Raw genomic sequence first — 11,861 nt, 5'->3', positions numbered from 1 at the left:
ATGAGACGCCAGGATCGCGTTTCTGTGTCCGGCTGAGTCTTTCACTGAATAGGGGGACGTTTATTGAGTTTCTGCTGATGCGATTTAAATTAACATGAAAAGTTGCCTTAAAGAAGAAGAAAAATGATCTGAATATGATATAAAATACTCTTATTTTCATATTTGCATCTAAAATACGATCTGCGTTTCCTGAGTGTGGTCCTGTTGCTAAAAGATCCCCTGAGCTGATTTGGTTTCGTCCGACAAAAATTGATTTTTTTTTCTGCCTCTATCTTTATTGTAACAGCTAACGACACCAAAATACAAAACACAGCAGAGGCAAAACACGCACTAAATAGAGAAATAGATTCAAAATGACAACAGATCATAGATATAACAGAGTAGATATAAACAGAATGAAACAGAATTTAATAAAAAAGAGAAACGATTCACTCTGTAGCCACCTAGCTGTCACTGAGGTGGTATTTAAAAAAAAAAAATTTTAGCATTATTTAGTCGGGTGTTTCTAATAATCTGCCACCTTCATGTTCGTCAATATAGGAAGCATTGAATTAACTCTCGCTCGTATCTAAGTCTAATATCCCACGTTTCATGTGGTCACAGGTTTTACTTTAACATTCATGCAGCACATTATAAAGGGAATCTGATATTTTGAGCCACTAACACTTCATGTTCTGCTTTCTAATGGTTTCTAACACACTAGTGTGTGCTTCGTCTGCATCAGTTTATGCTGGAAATGTCTTTATTTATATAAAAGGCAAACTAGGTGGCAATTTAAAATATACCCTAACATAATAAAGTAAAACTCTCACACATTCTGCGAAGCTTTCAAAAGTTGAATCGCCTGTAGATTAACTTTTACTGTTTAATATTATGCTCCTGATGATATTTAATATATAGATATGATTTTGTCTTCTTTTGTTTTGGGAAGTGACCTCTTTAAATGTGCGTGTGCCTTCTATTTACATTATGATCAAAAAATTCATTTGAATGAATTTATAAATACCTGAATTTTACTAAGGCTGCGCAGTGGTTCAGTGGTTAGTACTGTCACCTTGCAGCTAGAAGATCTCTAGTTCATGTCCTGGCCTGCCTGGGATCTTTCTGCATAGAGTTTGCATGTTCTACCCTGTGCATACGTGGGTTTTCTCTGCTACTCCGGCTTCCTCCCACAGTCCAAACACATGATGAGGTTAATTTGGTAACTCTAAATTGTCCATAGGTGTGAATGTGAGAGTGATTGTTTGTCTCCCTGTGATAGACTGGTGACCTGTCCAGGGTGTCCCCTGCCTTCACCCTAAGTCACCTGGGATAGACTCCAGCCCCCCTGTGACCCTAATGAGGATTAAGTGGTGTGTAGATGATGGATGTCTCTTGCACTCCAAAAAGTATTGCAGAGTATATATATTCTCATTACTTAATATAATGCATGGATATAAGAACAATAATCAGATTTTTTTTACTTAGGTAAACCTTTAAGTTGCTGACATTATTTTTAAATGAATTTTAATGTTTCTAATTGTATTAACTTAATATTGTGTGTAATTTAAACTACATAATCTATATTAATGGGTTAAAACGACATTCAAATTGGTCCTAGAGTTGATAAATTTAAAACGTTTGGACCAATTCAGGCTGGGCTAGGCTCCAGCCCCTCCACGACCCTAATGAGGATTAAGAAGTGTATAGATAATAGATGGATTAATTTTACCAGCTCATGTCCAAAACTTTGTAGTCATTCACAACATATCACACATATCTGCATTTTAAGAATCATGTCTATCTCGTCCATCTTACTGAAGTTGACTGAAAAAAAAAATCCAACTTGTTTTTGCCATAACCAATTAAAACATTAATCAAATATTTTTGGGACCGTCCCTGGTGGTGGCATTGAGTCTAAAAGCAATGTTACTGTAGTTTTTCAAAAAGAAAGTCCTCTTCTTCCATGTTCTAATAATAGAGGGGGATGTATCCCTTGCACCCCCCCACAAAATCTATGCCTAAGCATCCAGCATACAATAGAATTTAAACCTTTGCCAACAAAAGTTAAACGTTATAAGCTTTGAAATGTTAAAAAAAAGAATGGTTGAGCTGCTCTAAACAGCTTTGTATGGTCTATTGGCACGATCTGCTACTGTATCACTTTTGCAATGTTCTTTTGTTTTATGCTGCCACTTGCACATTTTTTGTCCATTTTTTGTAAAGATTACTATTTACATCTTTAACTCCACTATTAAGTTATTTTTTATTCTTATTTTATTTTCCTCACTTATTTGTCTTGTATGTTTAAAAGCGAGAAAGTCATCTGAAATTTCATTGGACACTGTGTATAATGACAATAATGCTTTCTCATCTTATCTCATTATAGAGTTATTAAGGCTTTATCAAATGCTGTCCCACAGTTGGTCTTAGGATTAATTGTTTATCATGTATTGATTTCTCAATGTGGTACATTTCATTAAGGCACGTAATATCTAAAAGAGTCAATAGTAATCTATTCTGAACAAAAATAAAAATGCTGCATGTATTATTGTACTGACGTCTATCAATTCTTATTAACGTATAAGTGTATGTTGTTCCAGCACACAGCATCTCTACAACAAAAACAACAGAATGGACGTCTTGAAACAACAAAGCACACATCGTATTGGTAGTGATAATGTGAAGATGGAGACTGGGATCACACATCTGTGACTTCATGACGTTGTGTAGAATGTTGTCCCGCTGTTCCTGAAGGGTTTGGTGAAGTTAGCAGACATTTTGAGCGACAGGATCATGTATTGTTACAATAATACACACGTCCATCCAGAGCATAATGTGGCAGATTGTGAAGTGATTTCATCCAGCAGCTTGCTCTCCTCTTTCTCTTCTTGTCTGTTTAAGGTGCATTTTCATGTGACGTTTAATTACCACCAGTCAGAGGAGTGTCTGCATAAAAGTCACAATCTCTGATCCTTGTCTTTAAAAGCCACACCTGTCTGGGTTGTGGATCAACTCAAAGTTCAGTCATTTGTCACCAGTTGAACGACTCATAAACTTTTGGTGCACAACTGGCTAAGTTTAACCCTTTACTAACCGCAAAAAAGAGAGATGAGATGTTGAACCTGTTCTCTTTGTCAGAAAGGGAGACTATTCGCTTGCTGTGTTTATATTTTCGAAAGCAGTCAACATCCGTCCAGGGAGAACATGCAAACTCCATGCAAAAAGATCCCAGGAAGGCCGGGACGCAAGCTGGGGATCTTCTAGCTGCAAGGTGAAAGTTCTAACCACCAAGCCACTGTACATCCCAGCAGTGAACATATATCACTCAAAAAGAATGAGTAAGCTGACCAAACTATTATCATTATTATTAGAAATAATAATTATTACTATGTTCTGGATTCTTTATTATTACTGTTATGGTTACTACTAATAATAACAACAATAATAATAATTTGTGCAAATGTCAGTTTTATACAGATTTTATTGTGGGTTGCAAGAATGATGGATGTGTATGACATTGACAAATATTTAATACTGACACTTCCGTGCAGGTACGCACACTAGCCACTATGTGGCGCAGTTTTCATTTCAGAAAAGACCGTGACAGAGGAAAAGTACTGCAAACTTCCTAAACGGAAACATGGGAACATTTCCGAGAAGTGGCAGCACATGTGCTATTTAAGAGGGGGTCATATAGACACTGTTTGAAAGAAAATATGATCAGGTGCGTTTTATTTGTTTCTTTTAAAAGTGTCAACCACCTCTCAAAGTCTATTAATGTACTATAACTAGAACTAAATAAAACGTAAGATATTTACTCAAAATGATTAATCATGTCTCTGTTTAAGTGTTTGTTATTCAGCACATTTACTGCAAGAGGGGTTATTCAACTGCTATTTTGAGGTACATATTATTTCTGGCAGTTATATTATTATACTTTTACTCTGCTACATTTACTAACAGGTTAAGTGTTTTGATAGTGAAAAAACAAATGTTGAGTTTGTAAAATATGGTGAATCGTAAAAAAAAAAAAAAAAAAAAAAAAACAACCCACAAAAAATGAGTCAGACGTTTCTACTCCTTGTGACAAATAAAACTTAATCCCAAACAGCCAGAGCACAGGCTGCACTATGTAAACAACTCGGAACCATTCATACGGTGATAGTAGGAGGGGGGCGGCAGCAGCAACACGCCCCTCGGTCCTCAAATGGGAAGTTAACCGACACCACGTGACCCCCGTTACGACTTGACTGGCTCGTGAGAGGGCGGCATGTGTGACGTCAGCGGGGCGACGATACAAAATACTCCGCGAAAGTAGCGTCTCCTCAGAGAAGTGACAGGAGGTGTCCGAGAGTCGAAGTGACAGGACCCTGACAGACAATACGCAGGGATCAAAGACAGACAAGTTTGCATAAAGGACAGAACAGCGCCTGCGCAGACAGAGGAGCCAGCAGAGCTGTCACACCTGAGGGTTACTTTTAAGAAAAAGTTTATTTCCTTCCTAAACCACGTGGACAAGTCACCCGGGTTCATGTGCGACATATACAGCCTGGACTCTCACTGCGTGTCTCCACAATGCAACATGAGTTGGGCTATGGAGCCTGCTAACTTCTACGAGAGCACCAAGCTGGGCGGTCCGCAGCAGGGGGTCTGCAAGCCGGGCAGCAGGGGCGACGGTGCGGCGGAGGACAGCACCATGGTGGAGCTGAGCACCACTCCTGCCATGTACGACGACGAGAGTGCCATCGACTTCAGCCAGTACATCGAGTCCATGACAGCAGTGCCCAACCTGGAGCTGTGCAACGACGAGCTCTTCCTCGACCTGTTCAACACTGTGAAGCAGGAGAAGGCGGATTTCTACAACCTGCAGAGCTCCTTGCTGCCCGGCGGCATGCAGCAGCAGCTGCTGTCCGCCTACACCGCAGAGAGGAGGGCGGACAGCGGGCTGAACAAGGGGCCGTTCAACGCTCCCATCAAGCAGGAGTCCGACTGGAGTGACAGCGACGTGTCTTCATCCCTGCCGTCCCAGATCGAGACCTGCGCCCAGACCTCCGTCAGCCTCCCCACGGGGCAGCCCACCCCTCCGACCACCCCGGAGCCCGTCTCCGCGGTGTGCACAGCCAAGTCCTCACCGAGGAAGATCGGCAGGGAGAAGGGCAAGAAGGCGGTGGACCGGCTGAGCGTGGAGTACCGACAGAGGCGAGAGAGGAATAACATTGCAGTGAGGAAAAGCAGGGACAAAGCCAAGAGGCGCAACTTGGACATGCAGCAGAAGCTGATTGAACTGAGCGCAGAAAACGACAGACTTCACAAAACCATCGAGCAGCTAACCAGAGAGCTCACCGGGCTCAGAGAGTTCTTCAAGCAGATGCCCAGCTCCTCTTTCCCGGGCTCCACGAGTGTAGAGAGCCGGTGACAAATTAATTCTTCTATGGACTGAGCTTTTAGAAGACATACCTCAAACAGACACTTTACCATCTGTACCAGATGTATTTTAAGCTTACCATAATGGCACTGGAAAATATGATGTTGCTGCCATATTTTTGTGGGATTCTCTCTGTATTAAATTATTTTACCACTGCATTTACATGATGTTATACCTGATATGGTACATGTTTTATAATTCCAAACTTTGTATAAGAGCCAGAGCATGATCTTTTATATAGTTTGTATGAAACCTTGAAAACATTTGTTTATGGAATCTATAATAAAATTGCTGAAAAGTTGCAGAACTGTCTGTGAGTAGTCATTGCATGGTTTAAGTTGAGGAAACAGGCTCTCTAAAGAAGTGCAACAGGAAGTTGAAAGCATAAAGTCAGCAAAAAAAAAATAAACCTTTTATTGACACAGTCAGTAATCTTTTAATACAGAGGTAGATGAGTTGGAAAAAAGGGGTTTTGAAAATGCCAAAAGTCCTGTTCTCAAAGTCACATCCCAGGTAATGAACCACGTGGGCTGCTTTGACAGACTGCATGCCACTGGTCTACCCTTGGGCTGTCAACTGCTGGTCCACAGGATCGTATATCATTAACACAAACAGGACCTTGTCTTCTTGCAGCCCGTTCTCTTCAGCGCAGCCTCAAGCTGTCAGGGAGGCCTTCAGAGGGGGGAGATGAGGATAAACTGGCTCAGACCAAGGCCCACTGTGCAGATCCTTGGAGCCAGCTGAAGCCTGAGGATTGATATCATTAGCTACTTGACGGAGTCAGAGGCAGATTTCTTCCAGGCCGATCCAGAGGGCAGGCTTCCTGGTGACCACTCGGACGTAAACGGGGATGGGGCCCACCTCTTTTCCCAGGACATTCTCCACATCGTAACCTGGGAACTGAAGCAGGCGGTTCAACAAAAAATTCACCTGGGACACTGAGGATATGCACAACTTCACACCTTATTTACTACATGTTAATATCACATTAGGTTGACAAGTTGTCCTTTTACAAACCACCTCAATTTAAAATCATTTGCTTCTCTACATGAAAAAACTCTTTAAAGTACTTCAATTCGATGACGCTGCAGCACTATTTGAATGCACATAAGACTCTGACCTTTGCACTCGTCACATTGGTCAGAAGTAATTCTAGAGATCTAAGATTTATAAGTGCTAACGCCTGCACCAAAGCTACAGTATATCTACTTGATTAACAACAGCTCCAGCACCTGTGTGTTAAAAAGAAAATTAATATCAATATCTCAGTGCAAAATCTGCATGCAAACTAATGAAAAACACAATCAGTGAATACAGGAGGGGCTGTAAGATTACGTCAGTATTCTGGCAGCAGATTCCTTCAACTGTATCAATGACCGACATGAGTTTTTGTTCCGACACAGAGCAGACTTTATCACACAGACACGAACAGATGACTGTGCTTTAAGGACATATTGACAAAAGATCAATGCACTGTGCAGCTGAGCCCACTGTTATGCAACAGTTTGTACAGTAAACCTACCTCGTTGCTCTCCAGCGCTGTGGTGTTCAGGACGGACATGATGGTCTTCTGCTGCAGCTGTCGGGGAGATAAAAAGACGTGGAGCCAGTAATGTCTTTCTAATTATCGCCTTAGAGTTGTAAATTGAACCCAAATGCTGCATTAACACACTGTGCTCTCTGGAGGATAAAGGCTCGAAGGGGTTAAATCATCAGCTGGCTGATAAGAAGAACTCTGATAAGTTTATCAGTTTGGCTCACTTCGATTTCTGATTACAAAGTCACACCAGGTTCTCTGTAATAAAATACTCTCATGCAGATGTTCAAGCGGTATTTTTTAACTTTTTAATGTGCACTACTTAAACTTTATCTTTACGAGTCCCATTATAGGTTTAACATCTCACTCACTGAGCCTTTATCAGGACAAATGTCGATAAGTTTGAGGTCATTAACTCAGAAATAACACACACTATTCTCACTACCTTGCTTTTTTTGACTGAAAGCATTATTTTAGGATAGACAAGTGTGAGCTTCTGGCCCAGGAGACGGTTAGCTTAGCACAGCAGCAGAAAATGGATGGAGACAGCAATCCAGCTCTGTTCAAAGTAACAGAATTTGCAGTCAGAGTCTTTTAAATTCACAAATTAACACTCTATATATCTGCTTGTTTAATCAAATGACAACTTGATATACTTGTGTCATGCATCAGTCTGTTTCTTTGCTGGAAAGGTTCCACATTAAAGTTCACTTTAAATTTTAGAAACCTACAATTTAACACCTGCTTATGCTGTTGAAAACAGTTGAAACTACTCAAAGTAAAACTGCTGAAAAAAAATTTACATCAACATTTATGTGTTTTCCTTATGCTTCCTGGCTAACAGTGTTTAATAAAAAAATATTAGAAATTAATTGACAGGGGCGCTCGTATAGCTCAATGCGTTGAGCGGGCGACCCATGTACAGGGGCTGGTCCCCGACGCAGCTGGCCCGGGTTCGATCCCCGCTCGCGGCCCTTTACTGCATGTCTTCCCCTGACTCTTCTCCCATTTCCTCTCTCTCTCTCACTGCACCTATCCAATAAAGCCGATAAAAGGCCAAAAAAAATAACTTTAAAAAAAAAAAAAGAAATTAATTGACATGAAATGGACTCAAATAAATGGCAGCAAACTGACGGAAGGAATACCCAATTTAAAAAATGGCTTTTGAAATCAATGCTGCAAGAAATGCACACAAATATCTCAGATTTAATGTGTGACATTATAGTCTGAAAGTGCAGCACTATCAGTGTCTTCAAGTAACCGTATACAAAAAGTTAACAGTTACTTTCCTACAAATATTCAAGAGATTTCATCCCTTTTTTCAGGAGGAATTGAACTGGAAGACTGTAGATACAGATACAATGGGTTCAGATCATTTGGCAGACAGCCAGCAAAGAGTCCAGGAAGTTACTGGTCCTGGCCGAGAAACAGTCTGACACATAAACCAGGTATAACACTGAGTCATTTTCACATTTCAGGTTTGTATGGACTAAGCAGACTAGATATAATGTGTTAATTATTGAGCTGGTAGGTGGATTCAGTTACAGTCAGGCTACCTCTAACCTGACTTTGGCTGATGGCTCTGGCTTCATATCTCCTAAACAGACATGAGTGCTATTCATCTTCTCATCTAAAACAAGAATATTCCCAAAATGTTAAACTATTCCTGTAGTGTTAAACTTAATGAACCCAAAACCTTTTGATTTTTGAAGCTTGTAGCTTCCATCACCTGTAATGTTGTTCTCACCTTAACCTTTATGGTGCAGCTAGTTAATGAAGAAGAACTGAGGAACACCTCCAGCTGGATCTTTGTGTCTGGCTTGTCCACCGCCGTCTTACAAGAAGCACAGTGGAAGTTTTGACTGTGGAAAGATAGTAACATTATGATTCAGACAGATGAGAAACATAAAGCTTATTTCATAATTAGAAAAACTTACAGTCCTTCAGTCAACATCTCTAGGTTGTCACTTCCACAGTGATTGCAGGCAGGCCAAGAAAACGCTGTGTTCTCATCCACGCCAACTATGACCCCTGCACACACAAACGAAACGATTAAAACCAGTATTAACATTTAAAATCCCCTTTCAGAAACATTCATGCACACTCCACTCTTCTACAAGAGTGGGCTCTGCTTTAGTTAATACACAGCTTATTTCTACTCTTCATTTTATTCACAACTCTTGTTATTTTCAACCTCTTAACAAGAAAGAACACTGATAAATGCTCTACGCATAAGTTTCAAAGTGTGTGTGTGTGTTAGTGACGGGGTGTAAGAGATAAACACATCCCTTTCATTTTTATCTGAGATTGCAGAGATTAATGCAGCAAAGACGCACTCCCAGCTTAACACCATCTCACTTGACAACCAGAGTTGCTGCCCCACAAACACGGGTCTCTCAAAAAAGACACTGAATTTAAACCTGATAATGACTTCTTGTACTTTCCATTTTCCGCCTGTTTCCACTGGTAATTTCCAGAAGGTACGACTCGTGCTCGAGTGCAAAAGACAATAATTTTGTTTTATTATTATTCAGCCACCTGACCAAACATGTACAGCCACAGAGGCCAGAACCAAGAGGGCTCACAGTTTGATCTTTGCCCTCAACTGTGACATCAAGGCAGCAGATGCAGATTATTATCTGCTTTATGGTGTTCTTTTCTACACCACATTTGCATAATTCAAAAGACTTGAAAAAAGATTCTCTGAAAGGACTTTTAACTGATACATGAGCAAATGAGTTTATTTGTATTTTAATCAAGACTGAAAGCAGTAAAGTTCAGTCATCTTTGAGTTGTGACAGCTGTTGGAAAACATAGCTGATGTCAGCAAACATTAAAAGGCCTTAAAATGTCAAGAAACAACATTGCTTGTAAGCAAGAAAAAATGATTGAGGGTAATATAATAATGTGCCCACTAACTGCAACTCATTGTCACAATGTTATTCCACCCTCCACTGAAATTTAAAGCCTCATGGGGAGCAGGCATGTTAATTTGACTGAAAAATGACGTGGGAATTCACATGAATCCAACAATATTTCAAGTGTTTTTATTTCATAAAGTCCCTAACAATGGCAGCCCGAGGACACTGAATAACAAACAGCAGAATGCATTGCCTTAAAGCCACATCAAAGCCTCTGCTTTGCTTGAAACTTATTTTTTTTATATATATATATATATATATATATATATATATATATATATATATATATATATATATATATATATATATATATATATATATATATATATATAAAAACAAGTGGTTTTCTTTCCCCGAGGAGAGGACACATTGGTCATGTTCTGCAGAAATGGCTTCAGATGAGGCGAGCTACAAGGAAAACCACAGCATTGAGTGAAAGGCAGAAACCGACCTGTGAGAGTGCACAGGGAGTTGGGTGTGGTCTCTGCACTCAGGGGATCCAGTCTCACAAGCTGGGGCAGGGGCTTCGCCTGGGGCTCCGTCAGCAACTCTGGCTTGGTTGGGTACTCGAGACCGGCCTCAGGCTCATCAGGGAAAACCTTCACAACGGACTGCTCCACACAGAGGAGGACACCTATGTAGGTAAATGTTGAAATTGAAATGTTATCATGAAGGAAAATACACGAGTGCTCATCCCCAAACAGCAGCCTTGATAAGATGCAGTCATGGAACAAACAGTCATATCCTTTATAGTACAACAATGACATCACTTGTAAAAGACTTAAAGAAAAATAGTAGTTCTCTCCAAAACCTGTAAACACATATTATTGTGTTTATAACTGGTAACAACTCAGAGACATCTGAAACACATTTTTTGTAAAAGCCCACAAGATGAAAATATTATAAAATCACTAGTTTATACCTCACTATATTAGCTGTCTTTAATGCAACTGTGAACCTACCAAGTAACCAGTGATGGAAAGTAACTAAACCATTTCCTTATTGTATAGTGCTTAGAAGACAATTTTGGTTTGTTTCACTTTGGTGTCTTTTCTATTGTTGTGGTTATTGTGGCTCTATGGGCCATGCTAACTTTGCACTCTCCACCTTTGTACAAATTTAGGGAAACAAGAAAAACCTATTGTATATCTGAGAACTAGCACAAGCTCACTGAAGCTTTGCTCAACAAAAAATTGCTGTGTGGAAAAGGTATTTTGATAACGTCTTTATGGATTTCCATCCAGGTCAACTTACCAGTGGAGCTAATCACAGCATATTCATTTTTGCACTGGTTTGTTCACGTGGGAGGCTGTGGACAGCTTTTCATTTAGCACATTAACGGCTGAGTTTGCAGAATGTCAACCTCACATGATACAAAAAAAAAAACAAACTGCAGGGAAGTTTGAATGACTGATGGAGCCACAATAATGGGGAATTTAACTTTAAGTTGCAACTTTAAGTACAATTTGGGGGCATTTACACTTTATTTTTCTAGTTGAAGCTTGAGATACCTAGGAGCTTTTTATCGGTTTTATCAAAGAGACACCTTCCCTCTGAACCTTCACATACTTAAAATGCAACAACTGTTCAAATATAGAGTATTTTAAGCAAAAAATTCAAGGAATAAAGAAAACTTTTAAATATTAAACAAATCTTGCACACTGTCCTTTACTTGAGCTCACTTAAATAACCATGTTTCAGTTGTCACACCTTCATCAGTCAAAGTTCACACAGACGAGACAGATTTGTTTGAGGAGCTAAACATTGTGTTAGTGAAGTGACCTCAGTTGACCAACAGTGTGGGACTGACTTTGCTTTTATTCTAGCTGGGAATTTTTGATCGTGTGCATCTGTCAACATGAAACATGGTGTACAAGAATTTTTCTTGATATTTAGAAAAAAGATCATCATTGTGTATGAAAATTAAGATTTACCCCTCAGTTGTGATGTTATTTACGTTAAAATAATAGCAACAGGGTACATGTTAATGTGCAAC

General features: G+C 39.8%; 2 protein-coding genes across 3 annotated transcripts in view; one reads left to right on the top strand and one right to left on the bottom strand.

The window, feature by feature from the left end:
• The first annotated feature begins 4,311 nt into the window (after positions 1–4,311).
• On the top strand, positions 4,312–5,708 carry cebpd (CCAAT enhancer binding protein delta). The gene has a single exon (XM_023283686.3). The coding sequence runs from the start codon at positions 4,514–4,516 to the stop codon at positions 5,396–5,398; it is 885 nt and encodes a 294-aa protein (XP_023139454.1). The 5' UTR covers positions 4,312–4,513; the 3' UTR covers positions 5,399–5,708.
• An 89-nt stretch (positions 5,709–5,797) lies between these two features.
• spidr (scaffold protein involved in DNA repair) overlaps positions 5,798–11,861 on the bottom strand; it is a 38,401-nt gene continuing 32,337 nt past the window's right edge. For both annotated transcript variants that reach the window (XM_023283678.3, XM_055014397.1), the window contains 5 exons: positions 10,317–10,499; positions 8,882–8,975; positions 8,692–8,806; positions 6,930–6,986; positions 5,798–6,307 (listed from right to left, as the gene is read on the bottom strand). In XM_023283678.3, coding sequence (XP_023139446.2) covers positions 6,188–6,307; positions 6,930–6,986; positions 8,692–8,806; positions 8,882–8,975; positions 10,317–10,499 — 569 coding nt within the window. In that variant the 3' untranslated portion in view covers positions 5,798–6,187. The remainder of the gene's footprint in view (positions 6,308–6,929; positions 6,987–8,691; positions 8,807–8,881; positions 8,976–10,316; positions 10,500–11,861) is intronic.

This window comes from Amphiprion ocellaris, chromosome 10 (genome assembly GCF_022539595.1).
Source record: "Amphiprion ocellaris isolate individual 3 ecotype Okinawa chromosome 10, ASM2253959v1, whole genome shotgun sequence".
Taxonomy (NCBI): Eukaryota; Metazoa; Chordata; class Actinopteri; family Pomacentridae; genus Amphiprion; species Amphiprion ocellaris.
This window is presented reverse-complemented; position numbering and strand designations above follow the sequence as displayed.